The following is a 19012-nucleotide window of genomic DNA, read 5'->3' as shown; positions in this document are numbered from 1 at the left end:
TATATATATATATATATATATATATATATATATATATATATATATAGATATATATATATATATATATATATATTCAACTCTATAAAGGGTTACAAATTGTTTACAAAATATTACCAGTGTAATAGTGACCAAACATGTTTAGCAGTCACTCAGCAACGTGCATCTTGTACAGACACATTAACAGTATCATCTATTATTTATTTATGAATACAGACACAGAGATGCCTCAGCAAACAATTTACAGCCAGCAATCATCTCAGAAAAACTAAAATGTTGACTGTTAATATCCATTGCTCATCAAATAAACTAATTTACAAAGAGATTTTTTAGTCTGATCCAACTGGTTTCATGTTTATAAAAAAAGTATGCTGCCACATTTGGACAGGCTCAATTTATTATTAAATTTTTTTTATTGCAGTTTTCATAATGCACTTGTAGCTGACTTGCAAGCAAAACTAAATCTGAAACAAGGGCTCACTAGTCAGAATATTCCTCCGGTGGTCAAAAACAAAGTCTTATGGGAGAAGACGACAAAAACCCTTCAGAACATTATGTATTTCAGATAGTTCTTAAAGAAATGATGAAACACTTTTCTCCTCCCATCAGCATTCTTCTGAGTTCTGAATAGGCATATTTGCCTTAAGACCGATGTCTTTGTTGGCCAATGGATAGGCCTTTACAGGAATCAACCAACAGTTGGCCAAGTCCATCCATGAAGAATTCTGAAGAAAGGCAAGGATGACAAGAAATAATGGACCAGAATAAAGGATTTCAGAGATAATGCCATCTGAAGTCCATGAATTTCTCAGGGGTTTTATGAGAAAAGATTTATCTAGGGACTAATTATATATAACCTATATTGTTTAGTATGTGTGGAATGTTTCTAATTTAGAGCATTAACAATAGACAAAATTTAGTAAGTACTTACCAGAATGACCCACTCTTTTCAGGTACGGGTCAAAGCCAGTCCTTCTCACTGCACCTGTCCGACCCAAAAAATAATTTACAACCCAATCTACTAGAAAGCAGTCTTTAAAGTTTGGAAGTGGCTGATGAAATGTCACCTTCCTCTTCATCTCACTCATCATACTCAAATTTAAAATAATACTAATCGTCTAAAACCACACCACCAAGCTAGACAGAGTCAAAAAGGGAAAGGATTCTCATCTCAAACAGTAAAAGTTTCATTAATGTACTGTACTTTACAAACAGAATTCTTACAATGTCCAGTTCTGGAACCACTTCCATGATCTCTACAAAGCTCTCAATCCGGGTTCCTTTCAAAAATACAAAGTCATCGTCCACCCACAGTAAATATTTAGTGGTGACTTGTGAAACAGCAAGATTATTCCCTGTAAACCAGCCCTGAAGAAAGCAAATTATCAGCAGCGGAGAACTGAATAGTAATCAGTAGTCACATATCAGCTAACAGCAGGACAGAAAATAGTAATAAACCACTGTAAATATGAGATCAGTTGAATTAAGGTCTTTTAGAAAATGCAAATCCAGAATATAAAAAGTTTACCTGTGCAGGAGGCATGGTGTAGTGCTCGAAGTTTTTTCCAGTTATAGGTTCAGGCTTCATTCTATCATCCGCAATAATTATCTCTGAGGAAACATCCTGCTACTCTTGATGAGGACGTTTAGTTCCTTATACCTCAGAAATGTCTTGGTTATTATGGTTACCTGTGAGTTGACATCTGAATTGCAATGGAGAAAATTAGGTGCATTTCATTTTCAAGTTTTAGTAACATGCAGACATTTGTGTTAGAAACATATCTGGTGCCATGAAAGCATCCTGTTTTAATGAGTGTTTTTGTGCTTTTACCATTTCCTGCGTCATACAGAACAGGAACTGATGGCCTCCTAATCATGATGGGAAACATGACCTCATAGTCCTCATAAGTGAAATTAACTAAAGAGAACATTTGGTTTGAAAAATAAAGGATTAATACATTCTCAATAAATTGTACTGAACACTTTAAGTACACTTTTAAAAAAACATCTTTTACTGGCATCTGTGGTTCTATGAAGAATTTTTTACATCCATGGAACCTTTTCAATGCATAAAACAAAAACATTTCTACTAGAAAACATTTCTTTAGATTATAACATATTCTTCATACCAAGAAAAATATGGTTATTTTTAGAACTGTTGGGGAACCCAAAATGGTTCTTCTATGGAATCACTGCAAAAACATTTTGGAGCCTATTAAGTGTCTCTACTGTACATACCCAAGTCTGATATCCTGATGTGGTAGATGGTGCTGGTCACTCTGGACAGCAGATCATTCAGATGTGTGCGGCTGCTGGATGAGATGGTCAGATTACTTTGACACTGTCCTTCCACCTCAATTTCCAACAAGGATTTAGGCTTCAATCGATGTGCTTGCTCACACACCAAGCCTGTGAAAGTTGAAACCAGACCAATCGATTTGAGAGCGAAGAACAATGCAAGACAATGCTACTGTGGGAAAATCCTTATAAACCTAATCTGATGTTGCCTGCTCTCCTTCGCTCGGCGTTTCAGATTATCCTTTAGCAGTTCTTCTTATATTTTTGGTTTTATCTTGCAAATATACTTTCACTGGAACACGATGAGCGATTTGTTCTGAGAAACGGTCCAGTTCTGTGGGGAAATACACACACACACACACACACATAGGCAATAAAGCAGTGAAGCACACTGAAACCTTTTATTTAAAAAACTTAAATGAGCCATACACAACCATACACTTGTGCTGATGCTGTACTTACTTTGGTTTGGCGAAAATGACATGGTGAGAGGTGCTGAGCAATCAATAAATTGTACTGAACACTTTAAGTACACTTTTAAAAAAACATCTTTTACTGGCATCTGTGGTTCTATGAAGAATTTTTTACATCCATGGAACCTTTTCAATGCATAAAACAAAAACATTTCTACTAGAAAACATTTCTTTAGATTATAACATATTCTTCATACCAAGAAAAATATGGTTATTTTTAGAACTGTTGGGGAACCCAAAATGGTTCTTCTATGGAATCACTGCAAAAACATTTTGGAGCCTATTAAGTGTCTCTACTGTACATACCCAAGTCTGATATCCTGATGTGGTAGATGGTGCTGGTCACTCTGGACAGCAGATCATTCAGATGTGTGCGGCTGCTGGATGAGATGGTCAGATTACTTTGACACTGTCCTTCCACCTCAATTTCCAACAAGGATTTAGGCTTCAATCGATGTGCTTGCTCACACACCAAGCCTGTGAAAGTTGAAACCAGACCAATCGATTTGAGAGCGAAGAACAATGCAAGACAATGCTACTGTGGGAAAATCCTTATAAACCTAATCTGATGTTGCCTGCTCTCCTCCGCTCGGCGTTTCAGATTATCCTTTAGCAGTTCTTCTTATATTTTTGGTCTTATCTTGCAAATATACTTTCACTGGAACACGATGAGCGATTTGTTCTGAGAAACGGTCCAGTTCTGTGGGGAAATACACACACACACATAGGCAATAAAGCAGTGAAGCACACTGAAACCTTTTATTTAAAAAACTTAAATGAGCCATACACAACCATACACTTGTGCTGATGCTGTACTTACTTTGGTTTGGCGAAAATGACATGGTGAGAGGTGCTGAGCAAAAAAAAAAAAAAAAAAAGAAATTAATAAAAAAAATTGAAAATTAAAAAGGATGTAGTCTAACAAATAAAGGGCAAGATGCAGCCTAGCTCTTATGGTTGCACTGCAAATCACATTAGATTAAAGTGTCTTCTAACTGACAGAAAACAAGGATAGATACCCAGAGTACCCAGATGCTATTATGGTTATCCTCAATTTGAGTGAACCCAGCTAGAAATGTTTACAGTGAGAATGGTTCAAGGTTTAAGGTTGTAAAAACCTTTGTCTATATGATATTTCTCCTCTTCATATTTTATCTATGTAAAACAGAACTTAAATAATTTTCAGTTCTAAATATGCTTTTGTCTTTGATTTCCATTAACATGCTAAACCACAACAAAGGTATTACTATAAAATAATTTTGGGCCTATCTTGGATATTTTAAGATCTGGTTAAATTTTTATTAATATATAATGTGGTCATCACGTGGAATCAAATGAAAAAAAAAAAAAAAAAAAAAAAAGTAATTAATTAAAATAATTGAAAATTAAAAAGGATGTAGTCTAACAAATAAAGGGCAAGATGCAGCCTAGCTCTTATGGTTGCACTGCAAATCACATTAGATTAAAGTGTCTTCTAACTGACAGAAAACAAGGATAGATACCCAGAGTACCCAGATGCTATTATGGTTATCCTCAATTTGAGTGAACCCAGCTAGAAATGTTTACAGTGAGAATGGTTCAAGGTTTAAGGTTGTAAAAACCTTTGTCTATATGATATTTCTCCTCTTCATATTTTATCTATGTAAAACAGAACTTAAATAATTTTCAGTTCTAAATATGCTTTTGTCTTTGATTTCCATTAACATGCTAAACCACAACAAAGGTATTACTATAAAATAATTTTGGGCCTATCTTGGATATTTTAAGATCTGGTTAAATTTTTATTAATATATAATGTGGTCATCACGTGGAATCAAATTATCATTGATCTTTCGATATAATATAACTTATGAAAGCATACTGTAGTATTTTAAAGTGATAACATGCTTTAGTATTGTCACGAATCCTGTCCATGGACTTCCGTCTGATCGCTGACAGAGGTCATTCATCCATCATATTGACTCTCTCACTACACAGACTGTTACACGTCACCACGGACTACATTTCTCATCATCCATTGCACTGATTGCACAGAGCTGTAACCAATCACACACCCTACATAAGCCATGGACTTTCTCGTTTTCGCGTTTATCACTCTTATAGCGATAGCTACTCTATGGAGCCATTTCTAGTTCTTAGTTCCTAGTCATATTCTTGCCTTGCCTGTTTTCCCGTGTTCAGATTCTTGCTTGTGTATTTTGGATTATCCTTTCGTCTTGCCGTTCGGACTATGTTTGCACCTTGCCTGGACTATTGCTCCTTTTGTTGGATTACCCCTCTCGTCAAGCCCTCTGGATATTTTTAGCCGCTGATCGACCACCGTTTTGGATTACTCCTTTGTCTTGCCCTCAGTATACCTGTTTACCATTGACTGACCCATGCCTGTTTTATGACCACGTCTCTGTCTAAATAAAGCCTTGCATATGGAGCTGCACGCCTCTCGTCTTTTTCGCTCCGTAACAAGTATACACAAAGTGATCACCCCCAAAATGTATCCTAAAGCATTCTTCTTTGAAAATGGTTGTTGACTAAAGGTGTCCATTTATTATCAGAACATTCACATACTACAACATCTTTCAAAAGGCTTTTAAAAACTACTGTAACAATGGACAGAAAGACAATGCAGGAAAACCTGAAACATGAGATGCACCTACATACCAATATAAGCAGTGCTTTTACAGAACATATCAAAGGCAACCCGTCAAACCACATCTGTCATTGTCAGAATGAAGTTGATGACATTCTGGCAGTGACTGATCATTCTTCTTATGAAGTCAAGCTATAGACAAGAGAGAGTGAACAAGAGAAAGTGAGAAAGTGATTTGTTTTGCTAAACAGTAATGGATAAGTTAGCTAGACGGAGCTGCTGTCAACTTTTTCCCACCTTTCCAATCAGAATAAATACTAAAGAAGATGAAATAAAAAGAGAGGATGGGAAACCGCAAAGGTTTATAGGTTAAAATACTCAAGAGCCTCGTATGTGTTCTCACTCTTTACTTACCATATCTAGAATTGTTATAAATGTAAATTATATGCATTTTTAAATATGTTATGGGCAATTGATCAGCGTGAGATTTCATCAGATTTCTTTTCCTTCAGCAAGCAGATTATCTGTTGCCCGTAGGAAAGCGTTTTTTTCGTGTTCTTTGCTACTTTCCAGAGCAGTTTCCCCTCTGGCTCAGGGGTGGCCCAGGACCAGACTTTATGCCTTCCCATCGATCTGTTTGCTCTTAGCGATTCTGCTCAGAGTACGGACGGACAAAGTGGAACATCTGTTGCTGGTGGCCTCGTTCTGGCCCACTCAGATGTGGTTCTCAGACCTGGTCAGTCTACTAGCCCTCCTTGGGAGGTACCCCTTAGGCACGACCTGCTGACTTAGGCTCAGGGTATGATTTGGCATCCCCGTCTGGATTTATGGGGTGTGGCCCCTGAGCAGAGTACGCCCCGCTCAGTACTGTGTAATGAGTAATGTGTTCTGGTCTCTTGGCTGAGATTACCTACACTATTCCTTACTCTATGGGCCACCTCTAAGAGTCGCCTGTATGCCCTTAAGTGGTAGCTTTTTGCCTCTTGGCAAAGCAACCTAGACCCAGTTCATTGCCCTGTAGGTTCAACACTGGAGTGTCTGCAGAGCCATTTTTCGAAGTGGACAGCCCCTGCCACTCATAAGGATTATGTGGCAGTCATATCTGCTGACCATGTGCCCATGGGAGGTGTTTCTGTTGGACGTCACCCCCTGGCTTCTCGTTTCAAGCAAGGGTCGAGACGGTTTAAGCCTTTCCGCCCTGCACAAATTCCTTCATGGGATTTATCTATCATCCTGGAAGGTCTGTCAGGCCATCCATTTGAGCCATTGGAATCTGTGTCAGAGATGTTTTTGACCCTGAAAATGGTCCTTTTGGTGTCTCTATCCTCTCTTAAGAGAATAGGGGATCTGCAGGCTCTTTCAATCACCCTTTCTTGTATGGACTTTGCCCTGAGGCAAAGTATTTTAGTATATAAGGTTGCTTCAACCCCATTTCACTTCCAGCAGGTGGTCTTGGAAGCTTTTTCCCTTTCTGATGCGGGGACTGGAAGTGATGTGCAGCTTCCAAGTCTTTGCCCCTTTGTGATGTTGACGTTGTCGATAGGTGCTTCATTCGTACATAGAAATCTGATGAAATCGCGTGTAGCATGCTGATATGAGCATATGAGATGTATTTCTCAGGGCGGTGCTAAGTGCTATTGGCCAATAATGTGATGGTATAAGGATTTAAAACATTCGTCACACCTAAGGACTTCCCATACTGTAGCGACGGTACGCAGTACTATTCAGGGAACCAAGTTTACATACATAACCGAGATGTTCCTGCTCTTACTAATTGGAACATACCATTTTTATAAAATAAACTTTTACCTCACCATATAATTATTAAGCAACCTTCATCAGATAATTAAGAACAAGAGTAAAATCCAACATAGGTAAATGCAAGAAAAAGGAAAAGTAAAACCAATAACGTACATTTGCACAAACATCTATAAATTGAATAAAATTCCCCACAAGTTTGTGCTTCCTTTAAGGCCACGCCCACTCAGCTAAAACAGGAAATATAAACCAGTGAACCTTAAGTACATTTTATAACATGCATAAGAACACAATAAAAACAGTGATGGAGGACAACTTCAAGGTATCTTCGTCACAGAGGGGATCATGTAAACATGCATATGCTCAGTATTAATGTATAATTTGAATTTTGTGTCTCTGGGTTGTAGAGACTGCATGAGGACAGAGGGTCATTTACCTCTTGAGAGTGTGTTGACAGTTTGTGTAGCTGGATGGCTGAGCTCCGGAAAACGAGGTAGCTTTGACAGTTATTTTTTCTCGAAAGCAGTTTATTGTGTTGTGTGATGAAAGAGAAGTATAATAATATTACCATAACCTGATGACAGCAATCTGTGACAACTGTCATGTTACACTAAATTTATATTTTATATAGACACTTTGAGGGAAAAATGCTCATTCCGTCTGTAAACAGTTTCACAGTAGCTGAAAGTCTTCCTGACTGTAATTAAATTACAAAGCAGGCAGCATAACTGAATTGGATTTATTCCTCATTGGGTAAAATGAGTCACTATCTGGTTAAACATATTTATTATTATTATCATTTTATCCCAATTAGTGTTAAAATATTGGCATTGTTTACCACAACTGAACATATTCAACATCAGCAATTCAATATTGACATGTAAAAGAAATCAGAACGACTTAAAAGACTAACAAAATTTTTACAATGAACATTTAAACAACTAAATAACAGAAACCACTTGAGATGGTCCTAAAACATGAAGCAATGATCATTAATGGATTCCTCAATGTATAATTAGGCTGACAAAAAAGAGTTTAAGATAAACAGTATTCTAGACATTCTCAAATCCAGAAAATATTGCAAGGAATCCCACATTTGCCTGAAGAAGTAAATCATTAAATCAGACTCAGATCAGTTCAGCATTTAATTTAGTTACAAAAGTCAAAGAAGCAGAAATAACAAAACATGTATGTAGGTTAAATTCAGTTTGGTCTGTTTGGGAGAATGGTCACCCTTCTCCTCAAAAGTCCCTCAGTACCTGATGCATTTCAAATAATTCTTGAAGTAATGATGGGCCAGTTTGTTTCTTCCATCCTTTTGTCCTGGAAACCTATAGCGCCTGTATTTGCTTTGTTTGCGCTTCTTCTGGTGGCCGACTGAAAGTCCTTTGCAGGAGGCAATTAGCAAATCTCCAAGACCATCAAGAAAAAACTCTGCAGGGGTTTAGGGTAGAGAGACAGAAGAAGGGCAATCATAAAAAGATACTCAAGAGAGATAGATACTAAGGTATGTTTTCATAGGTCAGAATGTCCAAGACAGTCCTGTCATGAAACATGAAAAACAAGGTGTTTCACAGGCATTCAGTGTGCAAACCATAAACTAAGGCAATCATTCAGAAGCCCAGGGATGCACCTACCAGTGTGAGCCACCCTCTTCAGAAACGGATCAAAGCCAACCCGTCGCACCGCATCTGTCCGTGCCAGAAAGTAGTTGACGACCCCATCTACAAAGAAGCAGCCGTCAAAGCCTGGAACTGATTGAATCCTCCTCCCATGCAAACGTCTGAGACAACCGCCCTCCTCTTCATCCCCTTCCTCGTATTGAAGGCGGAAAAAGAACTGATTTCTTCCCACTGCACCACCAACCTGGAAACAGAGAGAGAAAGAGGTTTAATAAGCACGTTATTACTCTATAAAAACCTACATCACATTATATTACTGACAAAAAATCCTTAAAATAAAAAGAAATTAATAATAATTGTAAAAAATTGCTTTAAAAATTCACACCAAGCTGATCATCTTGAACTGTACATAGTACCTCATTAATACTCCATACATCACAAAAGAACACCACATTATTTGTAGGTCTATAATAAACAAATTCAGTTTTCAATCTTCCCTCTACCAATCGTCTAAACATCATTTCAGGATCTATTGTAGCAAGTTGTTGACCTTTGTTCTTTCTTGTTTTCCAAATTGCTAGTTTAACTGTTCCAATAAGATAATTCAATAAACAGATTTTTCTCCTCATTGAGAAAATTTATTTAATTCCCCCAATAAATACTCTATCAGAAAATTCCTCATTAAATCTTCTAAACCAAGCTTTAAGCAAATTAAAAAGGTCTTGCAATCTGTTACACCTTAAAAACAAATGTTCTAGATCTTCCTGCTTCGCACAAAAACAACATTCCCCAACTACTGCCGGGTTCAGGTGTGCTACATGTCGGTCTGTAGCTTTGGCCCCGTGAATAATCCTCCACTGTAGATCAGCAGTACGCTTCTCTACAGGAGGTTTATACAGGGTCCGCCACCTGTCCTGCACGAGAAAGTCTGGCTGTAACAGTTCGGGCCATCGAGAAACTTTTTGTCTCTTCAACGTATCTCGGTGTGTGATTTTAACTGAAGTGCAATATATTGCTTTCTTAGACACGTCTTTAACTTTGTTCTTTCTTGTTTTCCAAATTGCTAGTTTAGTTGTTCCAATAAGATAATTCAATAAACAGATTTTTCTCCTCATTGAGAAAATGTATTTAATTCCCCCAATAAATACTCTATCAGAAAATTCCTCATTAAAACTTCTAAACCAAGCTTTAAGCAAATTAAAAAGGTCTTGCAATCTGTTACACCTTAAAAACAAATGTTCTAGATCTTCCTGCTTCGCACAAAAACAACATTCCCCAACTACTGCCGGGTTCAGGTGTGCTACATGTCGGTCTGTAGCTTTGGCCCCGTGAATAATCCTCCACTGTAGATCAGCAGTACGCTTCTCTACAGGAGGTTTATACAGGGTCCGCCACCTGTCCTGCACGAGAAAGTCTGGCTGTAACAGTTCGGGCCATCGAGAAACTTTTTGTCTCTTCAACGTATCTCGGTGTGTGATTTTAACTGAAGTGCAATATATTGCTTTCTTAGACAGGTCTTTAAAAATGCTGAGGGGTCTTAAAAGATAAAATCGAGTCCACAACTTCACCGTCATCTTCCTCATCTATGACAGGTGAAATTTTTATTTCTGGAATGACTTGGCCATCTCTCATGTCCTGTGTTTGTCTTATCCTATCCAGGTTCTGCAACCACTTGGTAATACATTACAAATGTCTTCCTTCAACTTTGAAACAAGGCGTAAGGACTTCAAACCCGTCATCACTTGAAGTGCCTCAATGGACTTCCAGCCCCTCTCATCCAAGAGATGTCCAAGTTTCGTAACACCATTCCTTAGTATACATCTCCTCACACCCACAGAGGACAGAAGTCTTGTCTCGATCATTGGGTTGAAGAACAATGGTTCCTCTGGAGTCCAATGTCCATAATCATCCATGTCTCTCTCCACTCTAAAAACAGTTCTCCATATCTGTAGCATAGACTTATAAAAAGGTGGAAGCTCTGACAGGCTTAAAAACAGGTGTTTATCAATTCCAAGTCCTCCTGCCCACTTCAAAATTGCACTTGCCGTTTTGGCCCATGTCACATCCTTGTTGTAAAAAAATCTCTGTACAGCATGTATCCGAAAGGCCCGGATCCTACTCCTCACATACACCAAGCCTTGACCACCCTCTTGAACTGGTAAATAAAGTGCAGCTGCACAAATCCAGTGCTGTCCACTCCAAAAAAAATTAACAAAAGTCTTTTGTATGTTAGAAACAAGTTCCTCAGGTGGTCCATAACTATAGTCCTATGCCACAACATTGAAGCCGCAATATTATTTACAACCAGAGCTCTCCCCATATAGGACAATTATGGCAATAGCCATTTCGACAATTTAGCAGACAACTTCTCTAGCAGACCCTCCCAATTTTTCTTTTGAAATTGATCATTGCCCAAAAAAATCTCCTAATGTTTTCAATCCATCCTGTCTCCACCGTAACCCTCCCGGGAGTTGAGGAAACCCAGTCCCTTCCCACCTACCAATAATAAACCCTTCATTTTTAGACCAATTAACTCGAGCAGAAGAGGCTTTTTCATATACTCCAATAGTTTGATTTAAAGTTGTAATATCCTCTTGACTTATAATAAAAACTGTTATATCGTCACCATGCGCTGATAAAAACAATGTAAAATTATCATTTGAATTTGGAATTACAACTCCTTTAAGATTCTTCCTCAATCTGCACAACAAAGGTTCAATAACCAAACTATATAATTGCCCGGAAAGTGGATGCCTCTCGACACAGGCATTGGTTCACTTAATCCACCACCTGCTTTAACCATAACAGAAACATTACAATACAACAACTGAATATAAGATATTAATCTGTCACCAAACCCAAAATATTTTAACACATTAAAAAGATATTCATGATCAACTCGATCAAATACTTTTTCTTGATCAAATGACAGAACTCCAAAATGAACATGATAAAACTAATGTTGATTATATCCCGTAATAAAAAAAAGATTGTCCATTATAGATCTTTCAGGTATACAATGTTTGATCATTTTGAACCAAAACATCTAAACAGTTTTTAAGTCTATTTGATAAACATTTGGAAAATATTTTATAATCAGAGCATAGCAAAAATACTGGTCTCCAGTTCTTAAGAAGTCCCAAGTCCCCTTTCTTTGGAAGCAGAGACAAGACTGCTTGACGACAGCTTATGGGAAGAGTTTCACTTCTAATGCAGTCTAGTAACACGTCATAAAAATCTTATCCTATTATATCCCAGAATTGTTGATAAAAATCTACAGGAAGTCCATCAATTCCTGGAGAATGGCCAATTTGTAACTGACGCATTGCTTCTAAAATCTCTGCACAGCATGCATCCGAAAGGCCCGGATCCTACTCCTCACATACACCAAGCCTTGACCACCCTCTTGAACTGGTAAATAAAGTGCAGCTGCACGAATCCAGTGCTGTCCACTCCAAAAAAAATTAACAAAAGTCTTTTGTATGTTAGAAACAAGTTCCTCAGGTGGTCCATAACTATAGTCCTATGCCACAACATTGAAGCCGCAATATTATTTACAACCAGAGCTCTCCCCATATAGGACAATTATGGCAATAGCCATTTCGACAATTTAGCAGACAACTTCTCTAGCAGACCCTCCCAATTTTTCTTTTGAAATTGATCATTGCCCAAAAAAATCTCCTAATGTTTTCAATCCATCCTGTCTCCACCGTAACCCTCCCGGGAGTTGAGGAAACCCAGTACCTTCCCACCTACCAATAATAAACCCTTCGTTTTTAGACCAATTAACTCGAGCAGAAGAGGCTTTTTCATATACTCCAATAGTTTGATTTAAAGTTGTAATATCCTCTTGACTTATAATAAAAACTGTTATATCGTCACCATGCGCTGATAAAAACAATGTAAAATTATCATTTGAATTTGGAATTACAACTCCTTTAAGATTCTTCCTCAATCTGCACAACAAAGGTTCAATAACCAAACTATATAATTGCCCGGAAAGTGGATGCCTCTCGACACAGGCATTGGTTCACTTAATCCACCACCTGCTTTAACCATAACAGAAACATTACAATACAACAACTGAATATAAGATATTAATCTGTCACCAAACCCAAAATATTTTAACACATTAAAAAGATATTCATGATCAACTCGATCAAATACTTTTTCTTGATCAAATGACAGAACTCCAAAATGAACATGATAAAACTAATGTTGATTATATCCCGTAATAAAAAAAAGATTGTCCATTATAGATCTTTCAGGTATACAATGTTTGATCATTTTGAACCAAAACATCTAAACAGTTTTTAAGTCTATTTGATAAACATTTGGAAAATATTTTATAATCAGAGCATAGCAAAAATACTGGTCTCCAGTTCTTAAGAAGTCCCAAGTCCCCTTTCTTTGGAAGCAGAAACAAGACTGCTTGACGACAGCTTATGGGAAGAGTTTCACTTCTAATGCAGTCTAGTAACACGTCATAAAAATCTTATCCTATTATATCCCAGAATTGTTGATAAAAATCTACAGGAAGTCCATCAATTCCTGGAGAATGGCCAATTTGTAACTGACGCATTGCTTCTGTAAGTTCTTTAAAAGTAATTAAAGTGTCTAGTTCCTTTTTTTGTCTATCCTCAAGCTGAGGTAATTCTTTAAGCAAGTCATCAACACTTTCAGCATCACAGCTCTCAGCACTGTATAAATGTTGATAAAATCTCTTGTTAACGTTCTCATTTCAGCTGGATTTGATGTCACTGATCCATCCTGACGACGAAGATGACACATTTGTTTTTGATTAACACATTTTCTTTCAAGATTATAAAAGAAAAAGAAAGCACTTGGAGCGTCCATGTTCAGTTCGAATTCAGTTCATGTTTTTTCTTCTTTAACACATCACAATGTGCATCTTTATTATTAGTTACAAGATTTTTTTTCCAACAACTCAATGTCCTTTTGCAAAACATTTACTGTTTTTTTAACCATGATTGATGTATGAAAAGCATAATTCTGACAAAATAATCTTATATTTGCCTTTCCCACATCCCAACATTGACAAAGATTCTCAAATAAATGCTTCTTCATCTTCCAGTTACCCCAAAACACTTTAAAACGTTCACAAAAAAGCATCATGTAACAATTTAACATTCAAATGCCAGTAATAGTTAGATCTTAATGTCTTATTTACATTTAAAACCACAGTAATCATGTGATGGTCAGAAAAACCATTTGATGAAATACATGCATCAATTATTCTATTGTTCCACATTTCTTTCATATAAAAACGATCCAATCTTGCACCACAAACTCTATTGTCACACACTTTCAACCATGTATATTGTCTTGTACCTATATTTCTGGTTCTCCACACGTCCAATAATTGAAATTCTTGCATAACTTTTAACAGTGTGACACCTGATTGATTATGAGGCTATTCCCCATTTCTGCCCACTGTCAAATCTGTTGTGCAATTCCAGTCCCCTCCAATTAAGAGACACACACTATCATCATACTTCTGGATGGCATTTCTTAATTTCATAAAAAGATCATGCCTCTCTGGACCACTACTGGAGGCATAGACATTAACAAACACAAACATAGTTCCCTCATACTCAATTTGTGTTAGTAACAATCTACCTCAACAATATTTTCAACATTTAAAATGTTAACATTCATGTTTGCAGAAAATAAAATAGCTATTCCTGCACTATGATACCATGGCTCAAAGCAAACTTGCCTTCCCACCACATACCCCATTCAATTTCATTATCCTTAGTATGCGTCTCTTGTAAAAAAGAAACATTAATCTTTTTCATTCTAAGGATTTCTGAAACCATTGCTAATTTACACTTGTCCCTTCCCCCATTAATATCTAGAGAACCCACCCTCAAAACATCCATATAAGAGTATAGTGTGGATAGAGACAAGAAAAAACAGCAAAGTGTAAAACCACCACGTGATATTTAGTCATTTTGATGTCTTTGAGAAACAAGTTTCTCTTTTCGTATTTTTGTTACCATCTTCTTCAATCGAAATCTCTTCTTCTTATCCAAAACCTCATAGCTGACCGTTCTTTGCAACAGCAACACTGGTAATAAATTTCTCATCGTCGGGAATGAAAAAAAATTCCTAACATCAACAGTCTTACCAAATGTCATATCTAGGAAGTCATTTATCTCTTGTAAAGTATACACATCTCCCACTATCTGTGATCCCATATCAGAAATCTCAGATAGCGTATCATCATTTTTCATCTCTGCATCACATCTTTCTTCACCATTCGATGTATCAATATTAGCACTGTAATAAAAGACACATCTAAATTTGGTTCTTCCAAAAACATGAACACCTGTCTTCTGAAAGACATTACATGTTTTAACGCTTTGTTTTTACAGCCGAGTGGTAACTCTTTTATTGCGCTAGCAAACTTTCCATAATGTGAAAGTCCTCGCTCAATTTCATCATTCGAAATAAACGGAGGCACGTTAGATACAGTAACTTTAGTTGTTGGAGCAACAAGTGGTGAAACAACAACAAATTCTCCACTTACCACAATTCCATTGGTTATCAGGCAGCTTACTTGAAACTCTTCCTTTACAAACACCACCACAGCTTTGTTCATACGAGATGCCGATGAAATATTCTCGTACCCGATCTCCTCTCCAACAGCCATCAATACATCCTCCGCAGCCGCAGGAACACACCTGACACCGTGACAAAGGGAAACAGGTGGCACTACCCCCGCGGAGAGGGACGCCATCCTGATCCCAAACTAATTTAAACCCTAAACTAGTATCTCACACAAAAACTATATTCTTCTTTACATTCAAAAAAATTGTTGTTTTAGAAAACAAAACAAAAAAGTAGAATTAGACAGAAATAAGCCCAATAGTCACCCTCTCCACGTGGGATCCCTCAGACGGCCAAACCTCTCATCAGAGAGAGAGAGAGAGAGAGAGAGAGGAACTGTTTCTATAGCTGAAATTATCCACTTTTATTTACAGGTTAATAGTTAGAAAAGGCCACGTCATCTTTCCTGCACCATCAAGTCAAAACGAACACTAATACAAAAAAAAGAGGTGAGTAGAGAAAAGCAAGGAGTCTCATTCGCTAATTACTTTATGGATTATTCGTATTTAATACACAGAAGAACTTCTCATGAAACTTTTTAAGAATTTAAGAACATGAACATACCTGAACACATTTAGAAGGCTACCTAGAGTATCTGGTTTTTTTAATCACACACAAATTTGTGCATATGCTGTGTGTGTGTGTATGTTGAACCAGTTTAAGTAGTATGTTAGACTAGTTTAAGTGTTTATGTAGTTAATAAAGTCTTATTTGTATCACACTTGACGTTGTTCATTGTTTGCTCATAACTGGAGTCACTTAATCATGCAGATTTATGCTACAAGCTCTTTGTAGAATTGTACAGTAAGAAATTAACGTTCTTAGAATTGACAGACAGTTGACCCTGAGAGGTCAGCTAAATATCTACAGCGGATCTAAATATTTATAATTAATTATTCATATTTCCCCATGAGCTGATTCGCTACAATGTTTATAATGAATGAGACCCACTGATGAACCTTTTAAGTTCCTTTGCAAAAACAAAAAAGAAAAGCATCACTTTACTGACCACATCCAGTTCTGGAACTTTCTCCATTATCTCCACAAAGCTTTCAATCCGTGTATTGTTAATAAATATGTAGTCATCATCAACCCACAGGACATATTTAGTGGTAACCTGAGATATAGCCAGATTCCTGCCAGCAAACCAGCCCTGAGGAAACAGATAAAGGGATCTTCCATATTTTAGTCACTCGACAGCATTATGTTGATTAGCCACAAACAATATTCTTAAGGCAGTACCAATGTGGCCTTAAAACAATATTTACCTGTGCAGGAGGCATAATGTAATGCTCTAAGTTGTAGCCAGTCACGTTTTGCGGCTCCAGGCTGTCATCTGCAATGATGATCTTGATTTTGGGGTAAAACTGTCGGATGCTGTTGATGAGAATGTTCAGCTCATCATATCTCAGAAAGGTCTTGGTTGTTATGGTCACCTGTGAGTTAATATCTAAGACAGAGAGAAAGAAGGGGAAAGGGTCACTGACCATACATAATCTAAACAACAACAGATATGTGCAAGTTTTGTGGTCTTACCTATCCCTGGGTCATACAAAACAGGAACTGAGGATCTCTTGATCACAATAGGAAATATGGCCTCATAGTCCTCAAAAGAATAATTAACTGAGGAGACAAGGAAAAGTGATTTACAGTAGGCGATTTCAATTTAAAAATAAAAGGTAAATTTAATCTCATTCAAGAGTCAAAAGTAAACTATACAGTAGAAAAACAATACGCTCAGTAGCTCACACCCATTCTCTGAACATAATGGACAAAGAGGGTGGTGCTGACATTACCCAGATCTTTAGTCTTGACATGGTAGATGGTGCTGGTGTAGGTCACTCTGGAGAGCAGATCATTCAGATGTGTGTGGCTGCTGGATGAGATGGTCAGATTACTTTTACCCTGTCCTTCCACTTGATCTCCATCCAGAACATCCTCCACTGAGAGCACACCTTTCTTCACACTCAAAGACACCTATGGGCACCAAAGTGGTATATCAGGGGTGTCAAACTCAGTTCCTAGAGGGCCACAGCCCTGCAGAGTTTAAATTCAACCCTAATTAAACGCACCTGATCCAGCTAATCAAGTCCCTTCAGGCTTATTTGAAAACTACATGCAATGTGTGGTTAGAGTAGGGTTGGAACTAAACTCTGCAGGGCTGCGGCCCTTCAGGAATTGAGTTTGACACCCTTGTGGTAGATGAATAATCAGTGTGATATTCATTAATAATCATTAATCATGATTAGAGATCATTAACAAAGAAAGAAATCAGCAGTCTTGAGTTCGCACTTGAAGAACACAGAAACGATTAATTTGGATCCTGTAAGCCCTGGCAAAGCAAAATACAAAAGACCTTCCACCTTGACCAGTGATGGGCAAACTTGGCCCTTCCAGGCCACTTTCCTGCAGAGATTTGATCCAACCCTGATAAAACTCACCTGCCTGTAGCTTTCTAGTAGTCTTGAAGACAATGATTAGCTGGTTCAGGTGTGTTTGATTAGAGTTGGAGCTAAACTCTGAAGGAAAGTGACCTGGAAGGGCCAAGTTTGCCCACCCCTTGACTGACAACATCAAACCAAAAAAACCCAAAGGACCTCCATGGGTCACACAAATTTTAAAACAAACCTTATAAAGTCTTCTTTTTTGTGCATGCAGAGCCAAACCTGTGAAAATAGGCAGTTTCACAATTCATATTTAATTTTCATAAATAATGTTTTTTTTCTTACCAAGATGTAAAATTCCATGAAAGTTCATTCTTACTTAGTTAATACACCTACATTTTATATTCAGTTTGAAGACAAAGTAAATTGCTAATTTCTATTTGTAAATAATATATCTGTATTGGCCTCTGACATATAAGATCTAACATCCAAAAATAGAAAGAGATATCTAAGCAAATTCTTAAAAACATCCCAGATCAGAAACCTCTTTCACGTGAAGGAAAGAGTTTTACCTGGTATCACACTTTTTGCAAGAGGTGCCACTACAAAACCCTGGATGGGATATTGGAGGGGTGAGTTGGGTTGGGCAAGTATAAGTGACTCCATTTTTGTCCCCATCCTAAGAAATACAGAATTAGAACTTTTAGAATTTAGCCAAACCAAATGTAAGAGTAATGAGAATGAAATAAGGGCTAAGAACTGGAATGTTCTTTGACCTGAGCTGGTATTGCCGGTACTCCTCAGACCGACGTCTCTGAAGGTCTTCCAGCTCATCCACCGGCACATTTTGAGCATTTAAAGCATATCCTTTACAGGAACAAGACGAACGATTTTTACTGGGAAATGGCCCAATGTTGCGTTCATACACTCTGTGAAACCACATAGGCAATGATAAGGTAAATATCACAGATAAGCGGTCATATAAAATGATACAGAAGTAATATCTAGTTACAGCGATTATAGTATTCTAAATAAATAACCAACCACTGACCTTTGTTTAGAAAAAAAACAAAAGTCGCCCATGAAACAAAAACTGACAAACAAATATGACTAAGATAGAGTAGTAGGGTCATACCCTGATGGCAACAGTCTTCTTGTGTCATCTGTAACATCCAGAAACCCACTTTGTATACTATAAATACCCAGTGCAGTAAGACAGAGCCCAGTCAGGAATAACTTAAAGAGAACGCTGTAATTCAT

At 37.4% G+C, this 19012-nt stretch overlaps 1 protein-coding gene and 1 pseudogene across 1 annotated transcript; both read right to left on the bottom strand.

Moving 5' to 3' along the window:
• Positions 1–639: 639 nt before the first annotated feature.
• Positions 640–3610, bottom strand: LOC107582925 (beta-1,4 N-acetylgalactosaminyltransferase 2-like; annotated as a pseudogene).
• A 4610-nt stretch (positions 3611–8220) lies between these two features.
• LOC107582924 (beta-1,4 N-acetylgalactosaminyltransferase 2-like) lies at positions 8221–19012 on the bottom strand. The gene is made up of 10 exons (XM_016268950.1): positions 18888–19012; positions 18529–18681; positions 18325–18431; positions 17997–18034; positions 17165–17345; positions 16905–16991; positions 16637–16818; positions 16378–16521; positions 8751–8979; positions 8221–8547 (listed from the first exon to the last, which is right to left on the bottom strand). Exons 1-10 carry the CDS (start codon positions 19010–19012, stop codon positions 8366–8368), a joined length of 1428 nt encoding a protein of 475 aa, XP_016124436.1. The 3' UTR covers positions 8221–8365.

Source organism: Sinocyclocheilus grahami, unplaced genomic scaffold (genome assembly GCF_001515645.1).
Source record: "Sinocyclocheilus grahami isolate Dianchi unplaced genomic scaffold, SAMN03320097.WGS_v1.1 scaffold48.1, whole genome shotgun sequence".
NCBI lineage: Eukaryota > Metazoa > Chordata > Actinopteri > Cypriniformes > Cyprinidae > Sinocyclocheilus > Sinocyclocheilus grahami.
This window is presented reverse-complemented; position numbering and strand designations above follow the sequence as displayed.

What these genes read in the sequence shown, in the direction of transcription:
- LOC107582924 (XM_016268950.1), bottom strand. Translation starts at nt 19,012, where the DNA reads ATGAATTACAGCGTTCTCTTTAAGTTATTCCTGACTGGGCTCTGTCTT. An exon ending in AGAAGACTGTTGCCATCAGG is followed by an intron (nt 18,682 to 18,887) that starts GTATGACCCTAC and finishes GTGGTTTCACAG; the next exon opens with AGTGTATGAACGCAACATTG. An exon ending in ACATTATGCCTCCTGCACAG is followed by an intron (nt 16,522 to 16,636) that starts GTAAATATTGTT and finishes CTGTTTCCTCAG; the next exon opens with GGCTGGTTTGCTGGCAGGAA.